The sequence below is a fragment of the Catharus ustulatus genome, chromosome 1 (genome assembly GCF_009819885.2).
Source record: "Catharus ustulatus isolate bCatUst1 chromosome 1, bCatUst1.pri.v2, whole genome shotgun sequence".
Lineage (NCBI taxonomy): Eukaryota > Metazoa > Chordata > Aves > Passeriformes > Turdidae > Catharus > Catharus ustulatus.
In genome coordinates, this window is record NC_046221.1 from 55,587,253 (window position 1) to 55,614,108 (window position 26,856).

At 43.6% G+C, this 26,856-nt stretch overlaps 2 protein-coding genes across 5 annotated transcripts in view; one reads left to right on the forward strand and one right to left on the reverse strand.

Annotated features, from left to right (window-relative positions):
• Positions 1-18,161, forward strand: part of LOC117000330 (cytochrome c oxidase assembly factor 1 homolog) — a 57,252-nt gene extending 39,091 nt beyond the window's left edge. For 2 of the 4 annotated variants that reach the window (XM_033067899.2, XM_033067891.2), the window contains exons 3-7: positions 6,816-6,966; positions 9,424-9,522; positions 12,339-12,490; positions 14,386-14,462; positions 17,756-18,161. In XM_033067899.2, the coding sequence (XP_032923790.1) occupies positions 6,891-6,966; positions 9,424-9,522; positions 12,339-12,490; positions 14,386-14,462; positions 17,756-17,852 (501 nt within the window). In that variant the 5' untranslated portion in view covers positions 6,816-6,890 and the 3' untranslated portion in view covers positions 17,853-18,161. Of the gene's footprint in view, positions 1-6,815; positions 6,967-9,423; positions 9,523-12,338; positions 12,491-14,385; positions 14,463-15,672; positions 16,364-17,755 lie in introns of those variants that run through there. The other 2 variants (XM_033067905.1, XM_033067913.2) reach the window with 2 other exon arrangements.
• A 4,465-nt stretch (positions 18,162-22,626) lies between these two features.
• The window catches only part of STK17A (serine/threonine kinase 17a), a 29,799-nt gene continuing 25,569 nt past the window's right edge, over positions 22,627-26,856 (reverse strand). Inside the window, exon 7 of the mRNA XM_033069794.1 lies at positions 22,627-26,697. Coding sequence (XP_032925685.1) covers positions 26,364-26,697 — 334 coding nt within the window. The 3' untranslated portion in view covers positions 22,627-26,363. The remainder of the gene's footprint in view (positions 26,698-26,856) is intronic.

Consider the following 26,856-nt stretch of genomic DNA (forward strand, 5'->3'; position numbering starts at 1 on the left):
TAACAGCTTCTTTAATTTTCTAATAAGTACCAACTGCAGCTGCTATAATTATTCTGCTGGTCCTACAACATGCCCTGTGCCAGACTGCCAAATTTTTTTTTTTTTTTGGTCTGGAACACATTGTTGTGCTCTTAACATGTGTGTGTACTGCACATGGGCAATTGCCCGCCTAAGTAAAATTACAAAGCGTCAGAGCACTTTGCAACCATTAAATATCAATATCTTCCAGCAAAGTAGGAACCAGGAGTTGTTTAGTAACTTACTTTTGCATGTGTGAATTGAGACACACAAATTTTATAGTTTTAGCCACAGTGATACAGTGAGACAGTCCCTGAGCTGCTTGTGAAACCTGGGAGCTCTGTCTTCTGCTTTGTTTGTGCTGGTATCATACAAACTGAAAAAGTCACGGATAGGCTGGAGGTAACTCTAAGCAGGGGCTTTTTTATGTAAGCAAAGTTCCTAGGAGCAACATAATACAAAAGTGATGGTATCCATCATTCTTCCTGATTCCCACCACCACAGAGCTGAGTAGCATGTACGGGGAAGAAATCATAAACAAACAGAAATGGATCACCTATGTGTCTCACACATACCACATTTGTCAAATTTCATTGTATTGAGCCATCCATAATCTAGTGTTTAATCAATAAACACCACAAACTAGTATTTGAAGGTTACCATTTTCTGAGGAATTAGTGTATGTTGTTAGCAGCCCTGTTTGAAAGCTACTTGTGAGGATGTGCCTTGAAAATGCTATAAAGCAGATGCTGAATTTTCAAAGATCTTTTTGAAGACAGTGATCCTGTAAAGGTATCACCTACTGAGCACACATAAAGCACACAACATTTTGAAAAATCTCACCCATCAACAGTAGATAAAGGTGTGGTGCGTGCTTTTGTCCAGCTCTTGGACTATCATGCTTCCTTGCTGGACAAAGTTCTGTGCTGTAGTTCCATAAAGAAAAGCTTGTCCCCATATCTCTAAAGGTGGGTTTGCTTTAGGAAGCAGCCCTGGAGTTGTGCCGAATCTGTCTAGTCTGGCATGTTTTAGCCTAAGAGAGGGAATGGGCAAGCAACAGGGAACAGCCCACATCTCTGGGAGTCAAGTGCTTGACCTGGTACCGGCTTCCTTGTGAAGTTGTTCTGTGTTTTTCTGCCACAGCTCTGGCAAATGAAGAAAAAAAAAAGTCCCTGCCTTCCCTAACAGGAATTATCAAAGGATTGAAGATTTAGTGAATCACATTCAAATTATTACACAGAGAAACATTTATTCCTTAAAATCTTTCCCACACATATTCTGTGGAGGAAAATATGGATTGCAGTCAGCTGTTCTCTGAAATTCCTCTTGTCCTGACTCATATTTGGAAGGGAATCTGATTCATGTCCAGCTATCTTGTGAGCATCCAGCATAACTTTTACTTTTTCCAAGGGTGGATGAATAAATCAGTAGCTACTCCCCAGATGAAGATAAAGGTCTGACTCCAGATGCTGCATGTGCAGTGTGGCAGGTTCCATCACTTCCTTTGCCCTTTTGCACTCTGTCTTGCACAGCTCTGTGCACAAGTTAACAAGCTGGATCTGTCTGAACAGAAACCTTCAAGTACTATGGGAACTTCTTTTCTTTCTTTTATTTGTAATGGTTCCATCATAATTATTTTTCCCTTTTTTGTTTTTCTGATAACAGAATGTTTCTAGGTCAGAATCCCAGTTGGTCTTGTGCTAGTTTTGGTCCTCAATGCTTATTAAAAAGTCACGAGTCTTTGAGGTTAGCTCTTCCCCAGATTCTAATTTGTGTTAACAAATTTAGCTGATACTGAACCAGTTCTGCTCATGTGGACAAAGCTTCTGGAACTGATCCAGTTGTCCAAGATTCGAAAGTAATTAGTTTTCTTTAAAGCCTTGGGCTGTAAGTGTTGATCCGATATATTTAAAAGGGACTTGACTTTCAGAAGGGTAGAGTCCTCCTTTTGTGAAGGAGGGGCCCTTCTGTGAGGGTGTAAAAAAGGGCACTTGAAATAAACTTACCCCATCTGAGACGAATTAGGGTAGCATTTATTTTTAGTTTTGGTTTTCAGTAGGAAGTAAGAATAGGAGCACGGTGTTTTTTAAGTGCCAAAAGTATGTACTGCTGTAATACTATATAATAAAAAGCATTAGATTGGCAAGGTGTTTGGGCACAGGACTGCAGACCTTCCCAGCACCACTGATATTTTTAAAAGCTTTTTAAATCAGGCTCTGTGCTGACCACAGCAGAGCAGACCACATCTTCTAACCCCTCATTTCCGGAGGCAGACAAGGGAGAAAGCATCATATGATTTACACCATGTTCCTGCTTTAAACATTTTTTTCCCTGTGACTGCTCTCCCCTGGCATTCAGTTCCTTTAGGTCACTGTCTACTGCATGCCTGTATAATGTGTGTATGTGGATGATATTATTGAAGTCAGAAAGACTACAGACAAGCATAAGCCTTATCTGATTATATGATTGGCATTAGAAACAGTAACTTCCAGGTCGGTACTGATTTTTAACATAGCCACACAGAGTTCCTAGCCTAATGACATCTTCAGTACTTCTGTGAACTTCTGAGACCATTTTCTTTTCCTTTTACAAGGTAAAATGTAACCTGTTAGCCAAGAAGGTTATCACATATTCCTGGTGGCTTTTGATTCTTTCATACATCTCAGGATTTAATAAGTTGACTTAAAGCTCGATTGGATATTGGTTTTGGCTTTGAAATTTTGTCAATGTCTTCATCATATTGAGTGTATTGGGCATAGATAAATGCCCATAAACTACCAAGAAAGATAAGTGGTTACCATTCCTTAGAAAGAATTGCAAATTCTTTCTATGAGAAATTATTTTGTACTCTTCCCTGCTCCTTTACCTTGCAGGTTCAGTGAACCTATTCTAGGCAATTATATATGGAAAACACACATCACACTATGAAAACCTCACTGGCTTGACAGTCCATTTCTGCTAAGCAGAGAATGCTAGTCCCTCTCATCATGGCAGCATGAGACAGTCAAAGGACTCTATTTGCTGTTTCTTTGTATGATTCTTTTGTTTTAATGTGCCCATTTGGAAGCTGGCCTGTGTTGCAGGCTGTGGGGAGGTGCAGGGACAGCATAGAGCAATTCTTTTGAACCTTGGATTACAGCACTCATGACCTCACTCCCAGCAGCAAGGAAGCCAAGAAGCTGTGCCACAGCTTCCTCAGGTAAACCATTCACTGTTAAGCCCATAAACACCACTGATCCTTTTTTCTTGTACCTTGAATGCAGCTTCTTCATTTACCCTACTTATGAATTCTTACTCTTAAATCCTTTGCAATTCACCTCTAAAATGCAAAAGATGAACATTCACACCTTCTTCCCCCCTCCATGGTGTCCAATTACAGAAACATACAATTAGGGATGTTAATGACAGATTATTAGGCATTAACCTATAATGCCATCCTCCAATAGCAGCAAAAATGGGTCACACTGTAGGTATAATTATCCTGGTTCTCTAATAATACACCCTGGTCGTGCCTTGTTTTTGCGATATATCCCTTGTATTTCAGTACAAAGTACAGGCAGCTCTAGTTGTGTTTGAGGGTGATCTGGAGCAGGCTGTTGAACTGTTGGCACATGGGCCTAGCCTTCAATGAGGCTGAACAAACTAGGCTGTAGCATCTTTCCAACTTAGAGAGGGATTTTGGCACCTGCCTTTGTTACCCACAGTTAGGAAGACAGGCTCTATTCACAGAGGGATAAACCGAGGGACAGCAGGAGACAATAGAACTCCTTGGACAATAGGAGTGGTGGCCCCATGCTTCTGTCTGCTCAGCACCAAGGTGGTGGTGCAATATTTTCAGGGAAGAGAGCATAGAGAGAGGTGAAGGTGGACGGGCAGGAGGAAGGGAAATGCAGTGCAGGTGAGCCCACCGGATGAGATGGTGCAGCTTAAGAGCACAAAGGGAAGCTGTCTGTGACAGCAGAACAGAAATTCTACTCTGTAAATAGAACAGAAACCTGAAAATAAGAGTGCCGAAGAGAGAAGGAAAATGAAATGAAACTAAGATATTTGAAGGCACTATGCAAGTTTTATGCTGAGAAGGCCAACTGCTTTGTAGCATGTATTGCAGGAGAAGTGATGCAAGAATGAGGTGGCTGTTTAGAGTCCTTAATCACCTTATTGGCTACTTTCTGCAAAGGCAGAAAATAACTCTGTTTCTTGGCTTTCTTGCCAGTAGTCTTTCTCATATGTAGAGTGGGCCCCTTAAAGCATTCTCACCAAGGCCATCTACACAAATCCAGGAACTGATCCACAAGGAGATCCTGGAAGGGACTATTTCAAAGCTGTCTAAAAAGAGGTTTTACCTCCTTCAATGCCAGAATGTGTGCTTTCAGTGCATCTGAAGAACAACTGAGGGGGAAAAAAAGAAGAAAAAAAGTATTAATCCTACTTTGGGTTTGACTGTGAATTACGCAAACAAGTTTCTTAGGTCTTGGTGAAGGCATTCTATACATGCAAAGTCTTTGATGTTTCTGAACATGCTGGCAGGGTCAAAACTTTGTGCTGTTACCTCTCATAAATGAGGTAAATAATATGTTGAGGCTATTTCCATGAAAAAGGGAGAAAATAATATGCTGAGATCCTGTCAGAACACTTCTGCTGTACTGTCCTGGTTTTGATGAGAGTACTGATGATGAAGGGATGTTGTAGACAGTGAATGTCAAAAAGATGTGTCTAAAATGTTGTTGTAGCATGTTATTAGTATAGAAATTGGCTTACACCCAGATGCCCGCCCTATGGATCTTAGAAGATCAATGGATGGGCAAGAAAGCAAGAATGTGAAATACAAGTGTGTGCTCTTGTATGGTTTGCCTGACATTCCCCTCATCTCCTGTAACTTTTTGGGTGGTTTGTTGAAAAGCTGTGCCTAGGGCCAATTATAAACCCATCAGCCCAAGGGAGCGTTCCATTGCAGAAGGGTCAGCAGAAATTAGAGCCTTGAAGTCAGATGCTCAGGTCTGTATTCAGGTCTATTGATAAATTTTAATTTAATTTAATAGTAGTCTTTTGCTGCACCTATTTAATGTGTCATTCCAACAGCTCAGGACTGCAGTGGTTCAAGGTGCTTTAAAGGCTCCCAGTTGCTTGCATTAGTGGCCTGGCACTATACTGTCCTGGCCAGGTGGGTAGGCAGTGGCCCAGATTGAGGTAGCAGTGATCACATCAAGTCTGCATTGATCAAGTTGCTTCTCTCTTGTTCAGAGAAGTATTATCGTTTGTTGTTTGGTCTGTGGTAGCACCCAGAGGCTGGAGATACTGGTGGAGTTTGGTCACACCAGGAGGAGGAGAAGGGCAAGGAGAAGAAGGAGAAAATGCCTTCCCCATAGAACCTACAGCCCCAGCTCTCTTGCTCAATTCCAGGGAAAATAAAATTAATGTTTATGCTTGGTAAAAATGCCCTTCTTCTCCAATACCTGCCTTTGATGGAGGTGCCCAACACCAACCTCTGCCACACAAATTTCAGAAACCAAACAGAAAACCCAAATTTGCCAAAATAAGGGAGACTCTCTTAAGCCAGCCTATTTTTAGAAGATCGTCTGTGGAGAAAACAAAGTCTAATTAAAAGCAGCCTTTACTGTTGCAGTAACCCACCATTTCACATGTGACCCTAGGAGTTTGCTAAATCTTGTTAACAGCCTGAGTCCCACTTAGCTTCAAAAGTTAAGCCTTCTCCTCCATATCGTACTATTTTCAAGGCACAAAGTGAATGTCACTATTATTAGGGTGTTTTTTCTTTAACAGTTATTTTTTGAGAACACTACTTGCAATGATTTAAGGTTTCTTCTTTTGGTAACTGTGGGTTCAGTGTTTTTGTGCGTGCTAATCTCCACTTAATCTTTCTTACCATTGCAAGTAGCATGGAGGAAAAGATGGCTTTGCAGAACAGCATAGCTTGAAAATTGTGCTTTTTTCATTACCAGCTGTGGAAAAGTCTGTTTGTCCACCAATTGACTTGCCTACTCTTTTAGTGATACAACAGGTTCTCAGGAGAGATCACCACAGATAGCAGCATGAACTTCCTCCTTAGGAGGCAACTGCATGTTGTATCCATAAAATTCTCTCAAATATTTACAGTTTGTGGCAAATGAAGTGGAGGGGATTTGGTCCTTCCTGGTGAGAGCCTCTACAGTTCGCAAGCTGTATGTCATGTTCACAAAGGCTCAGAACAGGAGGCACCTCTGGGCATGATTGTGCTTCCCTTCCTTAGTGAGCCACTCCCATGGCACTTCAGCAGAGCAGCCAGCAGAGCAGCAAACACAGCTGGCCACAGGACAGAAATCCAACTGACAAGTCCTCGCAGACAACAGATTCTTATTACATTCTAGTCTTCTCAAACTGTCACCATTCAGAAGTCATCAGCAGCTGTGTGCCAAAGGATGCTCAAGGCTGCAATATTCAAGCATCCATTCCACAAAGGACCAGGATGGCAGGGAAGGGAAGCAGTAGCCCCCTTGGTTTTAGAGGCTGGCAAATAATTGTGGGATTGATTAGAGGGTTTGCAGTCTTGAGAAGCTTGTTAAAATGCGTAGCTCCGAACCTTTTCCCACAGTATGCTGTCATAGGACTGGCTTGGGAAAACAGCTGAGAAACAAGTGGAACCAGAGCTAGGATCAAGGGCTAGGCAGGGATGGGGTGGTCCAGCCATGGAATTCCATCTGTGACTGAAAATGAGCAATGGAGATGTTCTACCTGTTACTGTGATGAGGACCTTGGTGCACAACTTGGATGCATCTCAGCTCTCCACATTTCTGCCTCAGCAGGAGCAGCAACAGAAGACAGCTGTGGGCAGGGGCAGGAGCAGCCAGGCATGCTGCAGGAGGCAGCAGTACTTAATGGGATCACCATTGCTCAGCTGCCAAGCTCCCTTGCCAGGTGGCACCGTCTCTACGCTGCAAAACTGGAGCAGAGGTGTTGAGAGAGTGTGTGGTGTGTGTGAGCATGTGACTGATCAGCAATAAGCTTTTCTTACTTTCCATCCATCTCACTTGTCTGGGTGTGAGCAGACCGTGAGACTCAACAAACCTCAAACCCACTGACAGTGAGCTGCAGAGCCTCTAATTTCCGCTGTTTACTGGGCAGGCCCCCGAGCCTCAGTCAAAACCTCAATGGTGCAAGAGCTCCCTGTCTTCCCACCCTTGCTCAGCGAACTGCCAACAGCACCCCTCACCCCCAGACATTTGCATTCAATTACCCTGAATTTAATCACAGAAAGCAAATTTTGCCTGGCCACAACTTTAAAAGGGGCAAAAACAAATGCTGCAGGTCACAAACTGTTATATCTGATCCTCCCTCCAGATTTACCATGGGGTTTTTTTCCCATCCCTGTTATGTGGTGTTGGTGTCAGAGCCTCTGCCTGGCCAGATATATCTTATAAGAAACTTGGTTATTAATCAGATTTTGTGGGGATTTAAAGAAAGTTGCAAACATAAGCAGGCGAGCAGGAAGTTCTCACTGTCCTTGTGCAATGACTACCACTGTTTCTCTGTAAAACCACACTTGCACATTTCCTCTGCTGTAACTTCTCATGCTATGCAAGTTGCCCAGGGGAAGTGAGAAGAAGAAACTCATCAGAGAAACAGACCAGGAGTGAGAGAGATGATACCTGACTATATTAATGGCACAGTTTAGGCATCTTGGGGCATAAAATAGACATAACATCCACATAACAACCCAGCCTCTCTGGGTTGCTAACACTACTAGCCATCCACAAATCTGAAATTATTGAAATAGTAAACTTAAATACTAAAGGTTCTTAAGCTAACAAGGGTTAACTTAAGTTCTTAAGGTTTCTAGTTAACAAGGAAAGCAATCAGCCTAGGAATAGCATGCATTGCAACTAAGTGCCAGTACCAGTGGGGTAGGAGATGAAATTTATACCTGAGTTGCATTCACAGTTTTGTAGAATCATAGAATATGCTAAGTTGAAGGGAACCCACAAGGATCATGGATTCCAATTCCTGTCCCTGCACAGAACACATCAAGAATCAGACCAAGTGCCCAGTGCATTATCCATACTATTATTGAACTCAGACAGGCTTGGTGCTGTGACTGCTTCCCTGAGAGTCTGAGTTTCCCTGTTTAGAGCATGAAGGTGTCAATATGAGGGCATGTCAGCAGAGTGGTGAGCAGAGGGAGGCTGCCCATGTCACCCATGGCCACGATGGGAAGAAGTTCTGACACTTGTCTCTCCACCCTTGCTGAACGGTGGTTGTCAGCTGAACAATACCTGACTAACACATACCTGAGGGATGCTAGAGGTGGTTTCCTCAGCAGGGCTCAAATGGCCTTGCCCAGGTGACATTTCTGTAACTGGTTTGGGCCTTGGTTTATTAATCAGCTCTCAATGAACATAGCCACTTAAGCCACAAGGTCGTGTGACAAGTATTGAGGTGTGAAGCCTTTGGGATTAGAAGTCCCATACAGCTCCCCCCATTATTCATATGCCTATGTGCCCACTGAAAAAGAAAAGCTTTTTGCTGTTTTTTTTAAATTGCTTTCAAGACCATTCCTCCCTCCTATCCCAGCTCCAAAAGAATCAAGAGCAGAAGCCAATACTCGGGTGCTTGTTCAAGTCCCATCCTGCCACAGCCTGAAGCAAAGTGCTCCGCCCCCACTGACAACTCAGCTTGACTCCTACAAACCTGCTGTGGGCAGGAGCATTAGCTCAGGCTCTTCTGTCCCCCTCTTACCCAAGCTAGGGAAGTGTTTGTTATTTTGCTGGGTCATGCATTCAAATGTCAAAATTGTGACTCATTAAAAGGGCAAGCTTGCGCGGGGGGATGGGGGGCACAGGAAGGAAGAAAAACAGCTTGCAAGAGACTTCCTGTTTATCCACAGCTTGGGAAAAGAATTGACACAACAGAATACACACACCCTGGCTCCATTATCTTTGCTGGCACAGTGCTGGCTTGGCTCTGTCCCTTACTACTCAAGGCCAGATCCATCCCTGCCGCGAGTGTTTGCCTTAGCCGAGTTTACTCGAGAGAGAAACGCGGCCCCCGGAGCCTGAATGCTCGCAGTGTGCGAGCGGGCACACGGGCACCGGAGCCCCCGCCACAGTGCCACGGCACTGGCCCCTGGCCACGCCAGGGAGGTCATTTGCTTCTCGGCAATTAGCGAAGTGGTGGCATCGCTGAAAGAACTTGAATAAACACATTCAGCCCAGCTGGGTTCCCGGTTTGCTCTGTTCTCATCACTCTTCCCTCTGGGCGCACGGTGGGGCCCCAGCAAGCAAGATCTCGGTGCCTGTGCACTGCGCTTTCATTCAGGCCTGGTTGGAAAGGGTTTTAGGAAAGAGGAGGAGGGCGAAGTAACCCTTTGGCTTTCTTCTTTTACAACAACTTTCTTTTTTTCTTTTCATGGAGGAAAAATGCCAGTTTCTCTAAGAAAACTGCAGCAAATGGCTGTTTTCATGGGACTGTTCAGCGGCGGGGGATGTATCGTGATGTATAATCTTATGCAAAGTAAGTCTTGTTGTTGTTAGCAACCTTATTTCTCCTTTGCCCCTTTCACTGGCTTTTGTGTAGTGGGGAAAATAGCAGCATGCGAGTTGAGAAAAGCAGATGAAGTTAAGGGAAACGTGACAGCTTCTGGGTTCTGCCTCTGCGGGCTCCACTTTTTTCATCTCCAGGGCTTTTGCTCTCCCCGGTGCTTCTGTGTGTATTTCCAGAGGTGCATATTGCATAAGGAGCAGGTTGTTGAGGTCAGAAGAAAGTCTGGTTTTTGGGGGTTTCCTGAGGGTGATGGTGAAGTGAAAGCTTCACCTGCATTAATGCGGGTTTCATTTCTTAACTGAGATTTTGTAACTGGGCAGTAAAAGAGGACCATCTGTGAGAAGGTGTTAAAGTCTAGCAGTTTTATCTGTAAATCTCTGTTTTGAGCTGGCCCTTAAACACAACACACCTGTGAAGTGCCAAGAAATGATGAGTTTCTCCTGAATGAAGTACAGATAAGAGCAGTCAGCACTGAGAAGACCAGGACAAAGAAGAAAGCTAGACAGGTGATGCTACTGTTTATAGACTTCTCTGATTCCTATATGTCTTTGGCCAAGAATCCACGTTATTCATCCAAATTATAGATGTTTATTTTTTCTAAAACTGCTTTTAGATATTTAGCATCAGAGCAGAAACAGGCTTTGCCTCTCTCTCAGGGGGTGCCATAGGCCTCTTGGCCTTATGCCTCTCCCTTGTTGCTGCTATCAAACGCTATTGCTTTTCACCTACTCTGATACCAGAGGATGCTGCCAGAAAAAAGTGTAGCTGAGCCTGTTTCTCAAGCCCACAGATAAGCACTGAAACCTCCTCTTCATTTTGCACATATTAATAAATAAGACAGGGCTGGAAAGCAGGCTTTAATTTTAGGCAGCTCATGCCCTCAAGCTTTGGAGTACATTGACAGAAATATGATCCTTACGCTTTAAAATATTGAATTTGGCTTTAACAAGGACATTAGCATTTTTTAATTTTCAGCTTGAGCACTGTTATCTAGAAATCTCATGGGGTAGTCAGCCTCTGTGCTACACAACAAGCCCGAGGGCTGGTTCCCCACATGCCTTGGCTGTGCAGTCAAGTGGCACATTGCAGTGGCTGCTTTTGGTTCTCTTGCAATTTCAGTGGCAACTGAGCAGCTGCCTGATAACTCAGCCAGACTGCTGAAAGAACACTTTCTGCCAGGTGTGTCCTTCTCTATGCTCTAAGCTGACCAGGAGCCACACTTAGAACCTTCCTCCTTTGGGCTCATATCTAGGTGCCTTCTGCCCAGTGCACGGAACTGGCCCATAATGGACTAGTGAGAAGCAAATGGCCTCCGTAGTGGTGTGAGCAGTGGGAGAGGATTCCTTCCCTTCCTTCAGGCTGAAGGGAGGTTTGCATGCACGTGGTCTCTGTGCAAGCTTGTACAAATACTCAGGTAATCCTATTTCTACTTACTGGCATCACCTCCACACCCTTCTTATGGAAGCAGTCTGCTCAGCCAACTCCAGCATGCTTTCAGCTCCTCTACCAAAAGATGTGGGGACAAATGGATTAGTTGGGCATTTAATGTTTAATGCATGAGGTGCTAACAAGGAACAGCTGAGAAGGAGCACCAGGAAATTAGAATACATTTCTCCTCCAACCTACAGGATGAATACAACATACTTTTCACATGGTCTGGGTGGCTGTTTGCCACGATTTATAGGTACTAAAGGGCGGGCATGCTGCTGCTTAGGATGTGCCAGGCAGACACAGGAGGACCAACACAGGTGAGAGCCTAGCAAAGCTGTGTCTGTGCCAACTGAATGCTGTTTCTGTGCCAACTGGATGCTGCCTGCTCACAGAGGATGCCTCTTATTAGGGAGAGGGGGCAGCATCCTTCTGCTTCATGCTCTAAGATTAATACTGACAGGCAAGAGACTTTACACCTTGTCTTAAACCCTTTGAAAGGTGAGGGCAAAGTTGCCAGAGTGGGATTTAACAGCTACACACTCTTAGCTTAACTCTACCTTTCTTGATGTTAGACAAGTGAAGTTACACTGATCTAGAAACCCCAGCAAGACAGCTTTAAAACTATTAGTAAGCAAATCTCTGTCTCCATGAGGAGGGTCAGGAAGTCTCCAGCTTCTCAGCTGTGCCCTGTCCATTGGTGACCCCACTACAGCATTTTGCAGCCATAGAGACCAATCAGACATTGATAAATAGCAGTTTGCCACAACTGTCCTCCATGTGCCAGCACTACAGCATCCATCTGCAGTGCTGTTGTGGCTGGTTGACCAGTAACTCGAGTGGTGCTTCTTAGTGCCTCTCTTCTAAGGTATCTGTCAGCAAAATTGTAGCTTCATGGCTGCCACTTGGAAAGCTGTACCAAGCTAGAGTTCCACTGCAGCAGCTGTTTCCCTCTCAATGTCTGCAAGATATTCTCCATTCTTAAGGTATTTTATGTACCTCCAACAGGAAAAAAACCCCAAGTTATCAGAACATTTCAGATATTCATCCTTGCATCTTTTTTTCCCCTTCCTTTTAGATAACTTACAAATGCATGAAAAGTGGGGAGACACAGCTGTAAGCTGAGCTGTATATCAGAATGGAACAGGCTATGTTCAGAGGCCTCTTCCCTAAATGAGTCGAATAACATTTGCTTCTCTGATGTAAGGGTGTGTTTCCTCCTTTAGCCAATTTTCTCCTAATTAATAGTTTTGGACTGTATTTCAGGGAGGGTGTGGTAGTCTGGAGAAAATTCTTTTTAAGCTTATGTTTTGATTTTAGGTTAACAGTCTCTTCAACTACCTGTTTCTCTCACCTAGAAAGTTTTGCCAGGACCCAGTACTACCAGCAAGCTTTGGAGGAACTGAACAGCAATCCTGATGCCCTGGAAGCCCTGGGTGCCCCCCCCCTAAAGGTTCACAACATCCGCCTGACAGATGGGAGCAATCGTGTGGACACAGAAAGAGCACGGGTAACGCTGGGCAGGCGATGTCACAGGGTGGCTTCCCGAGGTGGCAGGTGACAAGAGATCAGCCAAGGGATTTCCAGCGGGTCATGAGTCACCTGGGGACACTGGAAAGAAGTAGGATGGAATACTGGTTGATCTGGAAGAGGAATGGATTTCCAGAGCATAAATCTACTAGCCTAGAAACAGCAAGAGCTGCATCTCCATGTTGTGCTCTATGGGCCCATCACAGAATGCCAAGGAACCTCTCAAGACAGTCAGTTCCCCCTCACACTGTAAGCCACAAATTCATTTTCAGAGACGTATCAGATCCAGCTTTAAAATAGTACCTGCCTTCCTTTACCCCCGCCGCCCCCCAGATATGTCCCATGCTGGTTTTTAGAGCTTTATTGACAGCAGTTTTGCAGCCTTTTACGGGCTATGCTGTGGCACAGCATAAATGATGTGGTTTTTAAGAGCACCTGTAAGTTTGTGTCAATGAGAATGTCTACCCAGCCCGAGACTGAGCATGAGGATTACTCAGTGACTGCAGAATGCTGTGCTGGCTGCTGAAGTATTGCACAAGGCTGCCTTGTATCAGCTGAGGGTTGGGCCCAGGCAAACCTTATAAATACAAGTCCACTTCCACTTGGCACTGATGCCTCAAGAGTACTTTCCATTGGTGTTTTTACCCCTTAATCCAGGACTGGCTGCCCTTCCCTTGTTTTGCTAGTAACACTGAGTGCCCCTAGCAACCTCTCCAGGTCCTTCACTATAGTAACTCATCACATTGGAATAATTTTGGTTTTACTGGGGAGTAGTTATGAATGCCAGGGACCAAGCCAAGGGCATTAAGGAGTGGGTCAGGTGGTACAATGGAGGAGTGTGGCTATCAGGGTAAGATAAAAAAGCCCTCAACCTTTAACCAGCTCACATAAAATTACTTTCCATTTAACTTCAGCCAGGCTGCACTTACCTGATGCCCTGTATCAAAACATTTCCTGTGTTTTATAGATTCCACCAGGGAACATATCTAAGGAAAAGAATCGTGCAAAACCCCACACAATCTCATCTATTGAAAAGAAGATAGCCTTTCCCACGGGTGTTTTCCTATGTCACTGTTTAAGAATGCTGGTTGCTTGGGTGACTCAGGATGAAGTCAAAACCCTGCCTTCTACTGACCTCACCCAAGACACAAGTCACCAACTTTCTTCTCTACTTTTTCATTCTCCTAAGTATTCATGTGCTCATTAAATAAACTGGTTAATTATCATTATACCACAGGTCGATTTACTGACTTCACAACATTCCCAGCTCCTGGCTGGGAACACCTGGCATTTTCTCTGTGATTGCATCACCACCAGCAAATGCTACACCTGAAACATTTCTTTTATTCAGACATTAGACCCAGTGCAATTGGCCATGATTGCTGCTGCAGCTCCAGCTTTGTTTGTTAAACAGCTATGTGATAAAATTTGTGACACTGAAAAAAAAGAATCACTGAACATCTTACTACCTTAAGTGTGTATTAAGGAACTGATATGCAGAGGATCTAACCTACAGGCTTGTAATGGTTATGGGAAGCTCTGACAGTTCAGGTCACCTCTGGATGACCATGCATTCTGGTAAGGAAAGGTATTTGCTCATAAATATTTCAGAGAGCCAGTGGTTTTCCCTGGGGGTTGCAGCTGTAACACAGTACATTCTTGTGGCAGTGGGAGATTAATGCATGGCAGAGCAGACATACTTATGTAGCCACACACGTGTTAGCTGTTAGGATAGCTTAATCCAACTCTGAAATACAGTTAAAAAAAAAAAGATAGCGTTAAAGTCAAAAAGGTATGAGCTCTTTAACTAGAAGGAGTAAATGTCTATTTCATAGTATGCTTTGCTGGATCTTTATTGTGCTTTTACATTTGCAGATAAAGTTACCAGTCTCTGGAACAAAATCAGCGGGCTACCTCTACATTAACTCGAAGATGGACCACTGCCGTCAGTGGTGCGTACTGGGGGAAGTATCAGGAGAAATGGTAAAGAAGTGGTAGGAGGAAAGAGTAGAACAGGATATTTGCTTTAGTCGTCTGTGTTGCTGAGGTCATGCACACAAATCGAGCAGAAACTCCTGTCTAAAGGTCTTGTGAAAGTTGATTATTTTCATTAGGACACAAATGCTAGTTAGTTGAGAAATATTTTGAGTATAAATATGAATATGAATAGAAGAACAACATGAGCCATTCTGTTGTCTTATGTGTGTTCTGCAGACTGTACCTCAGTACATATACAAATACTGTGATCCAGGGTATTGTCCTCTCCCACCCCTCCCCACAGAGGCTGTTGAACAGCAGTCCTAACTAGTCTAGTATTATGAATTGCAGTAAGAGAATCACACATTACATCACAGCTGTGCAAGGTGAACTAAAACCACAAGATTTCTTTTTTTAAGCTGACCAAGAAGTGTGGTCCTTATGGTTAAAAATAAGTGCAAGAACAGATACATTATTGTAGAAAGATACTCTGATACCGTAAGTGACTTCACATTTTTGTAGTACTGAAGCCTGAAAACCTCCTTTGTCAGTAGTAAACTGGTTTCTGGAACTGAGCAAAGAATTACTATGAGAACATAAAAGTTTTACTAGATGCAAACCTCTTGTTAGGTACTTCTGTTAGCTCTGTTTAGAAACCAAAAGCTACAAAACTTTTACTCAGCTGCCACTGGCCATATGGTATGTTTTCTATTCATAATTAGATGAGCGTGACTTACTGGATTTCTCGTCTGACTAAGTATAGGAAAGAAGGTGTAAAAGGATGTAAGAAAGGCATAGGCTGAGACTTGAGAAACTCAGTACTGGACCTGGCCTCCTCCCTTAATGAGGATAACCTCCTCCCTCCCAGGGGTAACCCCAGAGATCCCCAGCCCCATTTCTTGTACACCTCACTTCCCTGGTGCCTGACCTCTGATGTCCTCACTCCTTCTTAGCCCCTCCTCACAGACAGTCCCCTGTTATTCTTGGTTCACAGTTACTGTGAAGATAACTGAAGATTGCAAAATGTTAAACTGCAGTGGTGCATACACATCTCTTGGAGTTTTGTTATAGAGTGAGCTCTTTGTAAATTTCTGCAAACCTAAGAAAAAACCAAAAAGCATCTGCTTGTAAAAGGATTTGTGGCAGATAAGTCTGTCAGACTCTACCAAATCCACCCACTTGCAGGGTCCTGTGTACAGCCTCACATGGGGCCGAGACAAGATTTGGTGCCCTTGCCTCCCACTGAGGACCTAGCAGTAAAATGGCTGGGAATAAGGAGCAGGTAAGCAGGTCATCCTGGTGGGATGCTGCAGAATGTGTTTGTGCTTTTCCAGGGGAGACCAGGGCACCTCTCATACCAATACAGACATAGCTAAATGACACCAGGAGTTCAGTGCTCTGTGCAAGAATAACTGAGGCACTGAAACCACTGAAATGCATCTGACTCTGAGTGTGTAAACTGTCTGTAGTGGTTTATTTATTTCATAAAAGATAACACATTTGAAAAGGAAGATTTGTAATCTGTGAGTTCATTTGGTCCAGGAGGAAGTGGCATTCACCCAGAGGCAGGTGGTACATGGATGGGGAGGGTGCCCAGAGGCAAAGGCAGCCAAGGCACTGCAAAATCACTCCTGCCCTGAAGTGACCAAAAGAAGGGCTGAAGCCCCCAGGGCACACTGTGGGGAATGAGCTGGTCACTTTCAGGCCCAGTTGCTTGGCCTGGGCTAGGAGTGGGAGCAAAGGGATGCTGAGCAGAGCCCTGCTGCAGACCCATTGCACAGAGGTGCAGCAGCCTAATTGCCTAATTGTATGTACAGTAATTTCATGATTACAAGCCACACCATTTTGACTAAAATTTTGCTCCCACACCGGAAATGCAGCTTACACTCAGGGGCGGCTAATATGTGAATAATTTTCTGATATTTCCAATTCCAGAAGTGCAAACTGAGGTGCTGAGCCAAGCACCGGCCAGTAAAACCCGGGTTTACGCGATTGTTACAAATTGGTTACTCTGTTGCGCGGTGGGTGGAGCCGGGATCCCTGCTGGCAGCGCAGGAGGGGGAGGGAGGCAGGGGAGCTCCCTCCTTCTCTCGTCTCCTGCAGCCCGGGAGAGGCAGGGGCTCCGTGCTGCCATCCCTGTGGCTCGGGAGGGAGGCAGGGGGCTCCCTCCTGCCTGCCGTGGCAGGAGCGGGGGGGCTCCTTCCCCTCCTGCCGCCGCTGCTGTGGGTGTCAGCAGGCTCCCGTACCCTCCTGCCGCCACCGCCGTGGGTGCCGGCGGGCTCTGTGCCTCCCTGCCACCGCGGGGCAGCGCCAGGCCAGGGTGAGTGAGCCCAGAGGCGGTGGCCGGCCCCGAGCGGCCCCGCCGAGCGGCAGCGCCGAGCTGGGCCACCCCAAGCGGGCTAAGCCCTCACGGCCCGAGCCGAGCCAGTAAACTCCACCTCCCATGCCGCGATTCTGTTACTATTTGGCAACTTTGTTGCATGTGGGTTCTCGCTGCGAATGACAGAGCGGCTTATAATTGGGTGCGGCTAATTTATGGACAAAGAACGAAATGTTTGCCAACACCCGGCAATGCGGTTTATAGTCAGTGCAGCTTGTAATCGTGAAATTACTGTACTCAGCACTGACTCCAGCAAAAGCAGAGCTGGGCCAGTGTCAGGAGCTTTTGAAAAAATCCAATTTTATACCCCAAAATAATAGTCCTTTCCAGCTGGAAAAGCAGCATGAGCAGTTTCTCAGAAGTGAGTTTGGGGCAGAGCTTAGGGGAAGGAAAAGACTCCCCCTCCATCTCCAACAAATGCAATTTTCCTTCTTTGAGTAACCACTGTCGTACCCTGTCAGGTTTTCAGCAGTCACATTGAGCGATCACACAGTGTTCGAACTCTCCCAAGCCAGAATAATTCCTTAGCAACACTGTCTGGCTCCAAGGCTGGAGAGGAGTGGAGCAAGGAATGCACCCACAGGATGGAGAGGAAAAAAGGCACCGGGTCGGGGGAGGAATGTCCTAAGAGCTGACAGGTTTTTGTTTGAATTGCAACAAATAGGAACATGCATACCAGACCTTTAAATCTGGGCTGGGCTACGATATTAGGGAAAACAGCTTTTAGAAGCTGGTGCTCACAAACCAAGTTTTAAAGCACTTGAGAGAATTTTTAAAAACAATGAATGTGTGGAATGATTTGTTTCTCTGTGCCAGCTGTTTCTACACTGGCTTTACCATGTTAAAAATAATTGCTACGAGTTAAAAATCTTCTTTGGTTTTTGTCAGCTGGTGCCTTCAGGATGTCACCTTGAAATTGCGGGATGGTCAGAGTATTTCTGTTTACCACTCTCCGGTGGAAAGCACTGCTGTGCAGGAGGGATAAAAATCAGGGACAGCTGCATCTCCGCCTCCCATTGAGCCAAAGGAGTCACTAATCGATCAAATCCTGCTGTGTCTGTGAATGTACACAGTTGTCACAGTTGTTAAGTGGGTGCTCTCAAGACAATTTTTTCTCTAAGATTGACCTCATCATTGTTGTAATTGTAATTTCTTTCTTTTGCTGGTTTATTCATGGGTTTAACAGAAGCCTAAAATAAATGTCTTGCAAAAGAGTTGCTGTTGCAGAGAAGTCATGTGTTATGCCCTCTGTATGCTGATATTATGAATTTGAAATAAATAAACTGCCAGGAAACTGGGCTTTGTCTTACAGTGGAAGGCCAAAGTTAGGACAAGTCAGCCTCTCAAAGCTTTGGGCAGCCTTGCTGTCTCAGTTTTCCCTCATTTCTCAACAAGGTCTTGCCTAAATCAGGAAGGATGGAGCAGCAAAGGTGAAGCTCAGCAGCAACACCCTCGACTCCACTCACAGTTATCATTACAAAGCTCATGAGATAACTGAGGCCACTCACCTTAGGAATTCTGGGAAGAGACTTGCTGCTCATGCTGAAGGTTTCTCAGAAGAAGCCTCTGTGTCACACCAGCACTGCCCAACAAGTTCTGGAGAGGACATTTAGGGAGAAGAACACTCAGGAGGGTGCAGAACAATTGAGGCACTGCCATGTTTTCCTCTGACTACCACAAGAGATTTTGACTGGGCCATTAGGTAAAGAATTGCCCATCACCAAGCAAGTTGAAGAACAAGAAAAACACCCCAAACTAACAAACCCCCCAAACCCAAACGATTTACTCCCACCCCAAACTGCTCATGGGAAATTGCAATGCCTAAGGCACTGTCTGAGGCACAGCAAAAATACAAGTAACTGTCCTGTCTGTAGCACAAAGAATACAGGAACCCTTTAAAACATCCAGATAAGAGAGTGTTTTGAATTCACTGTAAGAGAGGTGTTTAATCAGGCTGCAGCTAGGGATAGCCCAAAGCTTATACCACTCCATTGCCTGTCCCTCACCCTTCCATCTCTTCTTCCAAATTTGAGTCCAAGAAATCCACCAAGGACACAGGCACTGCAAAGCTTTTCAAGAGCCATGAGTATTAGATAGAGAAGGGGGAGCTAGAGCAAAGAATTTTAAGAGAACAGTTAGCATTTTCTTGTTCAACAATGACCCAGCAAACAGGGCAGAGTGGCTTTTGAACAAACCTGAAAAGCAAATGCATAATTAGAAAGGAGATGCTAAAGGGCCACAGCAAAGGCATCTTGGATAAACAATTTTAGAATGAAACAATATACATGTGCTTGCTTTACTTTGAACTTCACAAAGAGCTGTCAGAATGAACAGCACTTGTGAGACCTGATCCAACCCACATGAAAGCCCAGCACACCAGGGAGAGGATTAAAATTAATAAAAAAAAAAAAGAAAGCATTTTCCAGCTTTAAGATTGAAATTGCTGTTTACTAGTTTCACAAAACAAAATACCAAATAAAATTTTATGTGATGAGAAAACATTAGCCTTGCACTACCACCAGCAAGAACAGCACCTCAGGGATATGGAGATCTGCTGGCCACCTGGTGCCTCAGAGGTTGATCCACTCTGGCTTTTGGTCACTGGAGAAGTTTGGTGGGAAATCAAACAGCTGACAAGAAAAAGCCAAATCAACCACTTCCCATCCATCAGTTACCACTTCCTTGGCTGCAGCTTTGATTTGTTGCTAATCTGCAAAGATACCATGGCTGCGGAGAGGAACCCCAGCCTGTTCAGTCCCTCCCTGTGTCTGTACTGGGAGCATCTGGCACACATTGCTGTTCATCTGGCTTTTGTCACCTTTGTGTGCTCAGTAAGCCTGGGACCTGCAGTAGTTGCAAAGTGCTCAAGTGTCCAAGAAATCTGGCCACAGCCACCCCATCCTACAGCACAGCACTGGCTCACCACCTCCCTGTCCCTTGAGCTGGCACAGAAAATGTCTCCATGCTGGCTTCACAAGCTGCTGCACCACAGCACCACTGCCTGGCCTGGCTCCAACCCTGGCTTTTCCAGGCCTGGAGGAGTTATCCCCCACACAAACCTTACAAGTAACACTGGAGAATTTTTTAGCTTGCTTGGTGGAAGCAGAGCTTGCAAAGAAGCTCCATCTCTCATTTTCTCCCCTGAGCATCCCTTTAACTTTGGGGGCTCTCAGTCACTTCAATCAACCCGCTGCCTCCCCAGAGCTGTGAGAATGGGCAGTATAATCATATCATATCATATCAATCATATCATATCATATAATCATCATATCATATCATATATCTTACCATATCATCATATCATACCAATGGTTCTCTTAATCAAATCTTAAAACCCAGAGAAGGAAGAAAGCAACGGTTGAAGAGCACAAGAGTAAAATCAATGAATTCCCTGCCTTTGTTCTACTACCTAATAGCCAGCAAACACAGAATTTCTTGCTTTATGACTTTGAAGAACCTCAGAAGTCACTTCCTCTCCATGTTTGAGCTCTTTTAGGATCTGCATAGTCAAAAGGAGAAAAAAGCATTAGGCCAGTGTGTTCAGTGCCAAGCAGCTTTGACCATGCGGTTCCCATTAAATTTATCACAGTCTAAGGTGGCTGCTTTCACAGAGGATGCAGGTGCAGCAGGAGCAGCCAAGGAAGCTGGAACAACCCAGGAAAACAGAGAGAGCAAAGGTCTCAGAACCACCAGCAGCTGCTGGAAGTCCAAATAACTTCAAAAGGGCACCTGGATACCCCTCTTGCAGTTTTTTCTTCTAAGGAGCACTGGAGCAAGATTAGGTTCTCCTTAACTTCATCATGTTACTGAAACACTGGTGGGGTTTTTTTGGTTTAGGGTTTTTTTGTTTGTTTGTTTGGGTTTTTTTGAGAAGGTCTTTATCTTTTGAGAAAATTCCCTGGATCCCACAAAACACATAAGGTTGGGAGGAAACCTGGGAGATCATCTAGTCCAACTGCTTCACTCTGACCAAAAAAGCCCGAAAGCATGTCCAGTCAGGTTTTAAAGATCACCAAGGGTGGAGACTCCACAACCTCTAAACAAGCTGTACCAGTGTTCAACCATTCTCACAGTAAAAAAAGCTTTTTCTTATGTTTAAACAGAATTTTGTGTGTTTGAGGGTGTGCTCACTGTCTCTTGTCCTGATACTGGACACTGCCAAGACTACCCTGTCTCCATTCTCTTTACTCCGCCCCCACGCTAATCCCAGCCCAAGCCTTCTCCAATTCCAGGTCTCTCAGCTTCATTAACAGCTGCTACAATCCTTTAACCATCTTAATCATGTTCAGTATGTTAAAAATTTTCTTTTTAATTGGTTTGAAAATTTGTGCAGTTCCTTTTTCAGTTGTCCATGTGGTTAAAACAAACATCATCTTCATGACCTTTGCTGGATTGCCTCTTTGTTTCTTATTCTCTAGTTTGATTTTAATAGTTTCTGCCAGGCAGTAATCACCCTCAAGGAAACTACCAAGGTCGCAGACTGTTTAGGGCAAGAATTTAATTTACAGCTGAGGAACAGCAGATACTACTCAGCACTGTTACAACACTTGCAGCTATTTGAGTTGGAGCTGATGGGTGCATAGGGCCTGTGTAGAGCTAGATGTTTTGAAAGCACTGATTTCAGAAAGGCTAAGTAGGCTGACGTGTTCCCTTTGGAGTGTTTCTCCAAGGAGTAATAGAATTTTGTCCAAGTTATGGGCCACTCAGTTCACTTCCTATTTTGGGCAGATGTCTTGCATTGCACAGGGAACAGTTATTTGGATTCATCTCCCATTTGGAAATGAGGATGCATCCAGTTCTTTCCTGTTTGTCAAAGACAAAATTTCCCTGAGTTTTCCACAAAATTTACAAGCATTTCCTGCAGCAGGGCCTGGGCCTGGGCAGTCCTGTAATATCAGGAACAATAAAGACTTGCCTGCTCTTGGTGTTATTTTGGAAGATAAATCACACCTGGCCAAATGCCTTTGGTTCATTTTAAGTAGCACTAGTAATATAAAAATACTAGACTAATGTAATTACTTGACCAATCTAAGGCAGTTTCTATTAGTTTGCTTTCCTAGAAGATTTAGGAGCAAAGGACCTTCATTCAATAACTTCTGAGAAACAGTCTTTATCTTTCTTTGCTTGGTAAGGCCCACAACTTTCCATCCAGCAGCCAGACCAGCTGGATCTCACAAGGTGCTACTGGAAAGTGGCAGATGGTGTGTGATATCCTGGCAGCTCAGGAGATTTCTCTGTGAGGATTAGTTAAAAAACACCTGTGTAATTCAGTCTGTATGCTGGCATTACAAATTAATTGAAGAGATGAGGTACACTGATTTTAATGCATCACCACATTAGCTGCAATTCTACTTGTACAAGCAAGCAAAGACTCAATGTAATTAAGTTCTCTGTTTACAAATCCCTTCAAGTAGTTCCCTTTCCTCTCCTAATTTTGAAGTAATGACTCTGGTCCTATATGCTCTGCTTCACTTTGATGAATCCTAACCTTTTCTTAATTAGGAGAGATTGTTATCACATCCATCTGTACTTATTTTTTCCCTGACTGTATTTATTAATCCAAATGACAGCTTAATTCAACATCTGTATCGTGTGAAGAACTCTACAGTGAAAGCATACTGCTTTAGTATGGAAAAGACTTTCGATGCGTTTTATATTTGCTGCACATATTGAACAAATATGTGATTAAGAAAACTAAAATATTAGTAATCCTGCTAGTGGGTATTTCCCAAAGAACAAAGAATAAAAGACCCATCAGCTGTTCAGAAAACAAAATTTCATTTATTGAAAAGTTTTTGAAACAGTAAACACCTTATCAGAAGTACAATGAACTGGCACTATTTCTTTAAAATGTTGACCTGTCTTTCAGGAACAACACCTGAAATATTCAAGAGAGATCTCAAGTCACGGAGTAATGTGATGCAAGGCCCACTTCCCTCCCCAGCCCTTGTGAGTACCACCAGTGGAGAATGGGCATCGAACTTTTAATTGCATTTGTGACCTAAAAGGTCTCAAGATTCAGGGCGTAGATCACAAACTGGAAATCACCCTTTTGTATTTAAGGACCTGCACACAAAAATGTGACAAATGCGACAAATCACGATGCAAATTCCACATTGGACAAAAAGAAAAATATTATTTTGTAGAACATTTAATTTAGCAACTATAAAATCTATAAGCCTCTCCCTTAAAGAGGTGAATATAGCAACAAGAGGAGACAAGGCTGTGCTTTTTGTTAGGACTTTGCTATTTATTCCAACAACTGAAACAACTGAAAGAAGGCCTAGGCCTGGACCTACCTCTCCTATTGATACAGCTCACAGCTCTTCTGTGAACAGGTAACAACTCTGTAGGTACATCTGCCCTTCCGTTCCTTCAGCACCCTACATCTGAGCAAACAGCAGCCATGCTCCCCATGCTACAAAGGCAGCCAGCATGTGCTCAGTCTGGAGAGGGGATTGGTAGAGCATTGCCCACAAGGTCCAAGGAGCTGATTCTTTCTTCACAAGCAGCCCCTTCTCCACAAACAGAGCAGCTTTTCCCAGATGACCTGTGTACATACACACAGTCCTCCCTATTCATGGAGCTGCAGCAAACCAGCTGTTCCTCACAGCTCATGGTTTGCTCCCAGTCTTACTGATGTGTTACTTCAGTCATAACAGCTCCTCAAGAACACTGACTGCAACAGCCCCTTCCTACAGCTCACGGTAAGAACACCTCATTTGCAGCTTTACCCACATTCACAGTGGAACAGAAACAGCCTTAAGGGTGTGGGTCTGTCTGATAGTCCTGCAGTTAAATTATATGGAAAATTTTTCCTGTTATAGGGTGAATCTAAGATGCCTTGCTTATAATTTACATTATTAAACTTTTACAACTTCATACAAATTCTTAATGACGTTAAAAAACACTGTATAAAACCACCTTAAGGCACAAAAAGTTAAACAGAAATGCAGCCCACTGAAAATCTCAAAGCAGCCCATTCAAGAAAAGCTGGCCTTGAAATAAGTATGTATTTAATGTATACATGTTAAGCTTCACTGTCATATATTAAAAACAGTATATATAGGACAAAATATGTACTGCTTGGCATTTACTCTTTTCCATTAGTACCAGTCTCAATCTGAGACATCATCTGTGGTTACAAAGAGGAAGTGAAATGGGTATACATCTATACATCTCTCAAATAATTTGCTTTGGGCAACCAGGAGTTATTAAACATTTATGTGTGCAATACTGGCAAGGGTAGGATATGAACATGCTTCAACGTCACTGCTCTGCTCAACTTAGTAAAGTAAGGGGGGAAAAATGTCAAAATGACAATGGTGGAAGATGGGAGAAATTACAATCTTGCACAGAATTCCATGAATAAATGTCCCCCTCACCCAAGCAAATTGTCTTGGGCAAATGACTGGAGAGTAAAAGAAAGACACCCGTGAAGGGCAGAAACAGATCAGCATTGTAGGTAGGGCCAGCTCCTGTCTGTGTCCAGAAACACCCTGTTAACACCGATATGGTGTTGGCTCAAAGATTTTCCTGCTGAGAGCCATCCAGAGCTGTCAGCAACGGACTCCTTTCTCCAGAGCATGAAAAGCATCTCTGCATTACAATATAAAACACATCCAAACTCAATTCTGAGCCCCACTGGCTGTTTTCTCTTATGAACATCTTTGGGGAACAAGAAGCTGCCCTATCTACATGAATACTCAATATATAATTCCACAGGGGAAGAAGCTTGATAGAACAGTTTAATTTAGGTGCAATTTCTCTGATGTGGCTTGAAGTAAAGGCAGCCTAACCTCTGGCAATGAAGCTTATGGAAAAACACTCATTGTCCCACTCCATTTCGTTCAGCTTTCTTCTGTACCAGTGCTTTCCCCCACCTTTCCATCACCCCAGTACTGCTGCTCTTATTAAACCATTTAACTTTTGTGTGAAGGAGGAACTGTAACATTAGCACAAAGCTCTGAACTCCTGCTCACTAAATGGAGTAAGAACATTTGATACAAGTATGTACCAACATGGAAAGACTAGCTCAAAATTTCTACTCACTGTTTTATAGCAAGACAACTTTTGTCAGAGTTTATTATAAAGGAACAGCAGAAGGAAACCAAATAAATAGTTGAAAGTTAACAGTATGCAATATAATAGTACTAAACTTCTATTACATAAAAATTAAACTTTGGAACAGCATCAATATGAAAGATTTCTTAGAAAACTAGGACTCAGTCCAAGATCCTCAGATCTGTACATTGCAAAAACCACTCAGTTTTGATGCCTAGTTGGTGCCAGCTTTGTCCTCTCAGGGACTGTGTCCATTGAGAACTATGACTCATCCATACTGCTCCCTAATCCCACTCTGCCCAGCCACATAACATGCTGTATTTCCAAGTGTCTAAGGGAGAGTGATCAGGAAGCAGGAGGCATGAGCTATGCTTCACTGTTTCAGAAGAAGCAGTATCTTCTTCCTCATCTGACAGTTATATTGAACAGTTGCAATTTAGCCTAAGGATGCTCCATTTTTCCTTAAAGCAGCAGTTAGAGGAACAGAAAGAAGGCAGAAATGACCTCATGATCCCAGTAAAACCCCAGCTGGTTCTGGGGGAGGTGGAATCAAGGGCTGATTAGCTGGAAAAACTGCCTAACCTACCATGATAAAGTCAGTGGAGAGGAACTTCAGTAACTCCAGAGGAGCTACATCAAGCTGTCATTGTTTTTTCCTCTTATCAGCACCCTATGGCCACAGTGAGCTGGATTCTATTGGCACATCTCACCCAACACGGGAGGGGAAGGGAACAATCTCTGCTGGCTTGCAAGTGACTGAAATAAGCAAATACATCACCCTCAGGAGCAGGATTTTACTGTGCCCCCAAATCAGATACATCTTCAACACAGATTTCTTTGCCAGTGGGCCATGTGCATCTCTGTCTAGAGCTCAGCTCTGGTGTGTAGTTCAGCTACACACCAGAGGAGTCTGGGTCTTTGACCTGATGTAAACAAAGAAATACACACAGGATGATTTTGAAATCCATATGTCAAACCAGGTGATCAAATTCTCTTCTCATAAAAGGTTTAGATGAGCAGATATTCCACTGAAGTCAGGAGGTGTCTGAGGAAAACCCAGCATTATATATTTACATTAAATACCAAAATGTATCCTAAAATACTCCTATTGACATCTGTCACCAAAACACTTCCAGTGTCAACTTCTCAGGAACACCAGAACATAACTCTGTTACCAATCAATAACAACAAAAAAACAGAAATAAAAATAAAAAACAAAAATAAGCTTATCCTCTGTTAAATTCCTGTCAGCCACTTGAAATCTTATCTGTTCCATGAAAATAAGAACTTGGCACATTTCTGTTGTATGCCATTTATAAACACTTTCTTTTATCTAGAACATTTATTGCATATCAGAAATTCACTTTGCTAGAATACTTTTGTTTAGTAGAAAAAACTGCCTTCCAGTTATAGCTATGAAGCTCCACACAGTTCAGTAAATGAATTCTCCTGATATTTCCTGCAGTAATGGTTCCTCAAATTTAAATCGTTTGGAAATGGCTTTCTGCTCAGTTACTTTTTCTTTTTCTGACTGCCTACATTGTCCCAATGTGTATGAAGCCACTACAATTAGTTCTTCTGTCACTACTGATTCTTCCTCTCCAGTCTTCTCAGCATCTACTGATTGTTCAGAGGCAGAATCTGCATCTTTCTGGATGGTATCACTGGTCTCCCCTTCTGTACTCTTATTCCAGGTCCTGCAAGTGGGATTATCACTTTGTTCTAACCATGGATGTTGAAGACATTCGTCAGCCGTTGCCCGGTCCCTGTAGAGGAAGGGAAGTATTAAAACAAATGTCCAAATGAATGCTAAATTCAGAACCTTGCAGAAGAGATCCCCAAAAATTACTCCAAGGATATGACTGTATTAAAGACAGATACAATTGTAAATTAAAAAACAAAAAACAAAACACTGTTAGCTATCT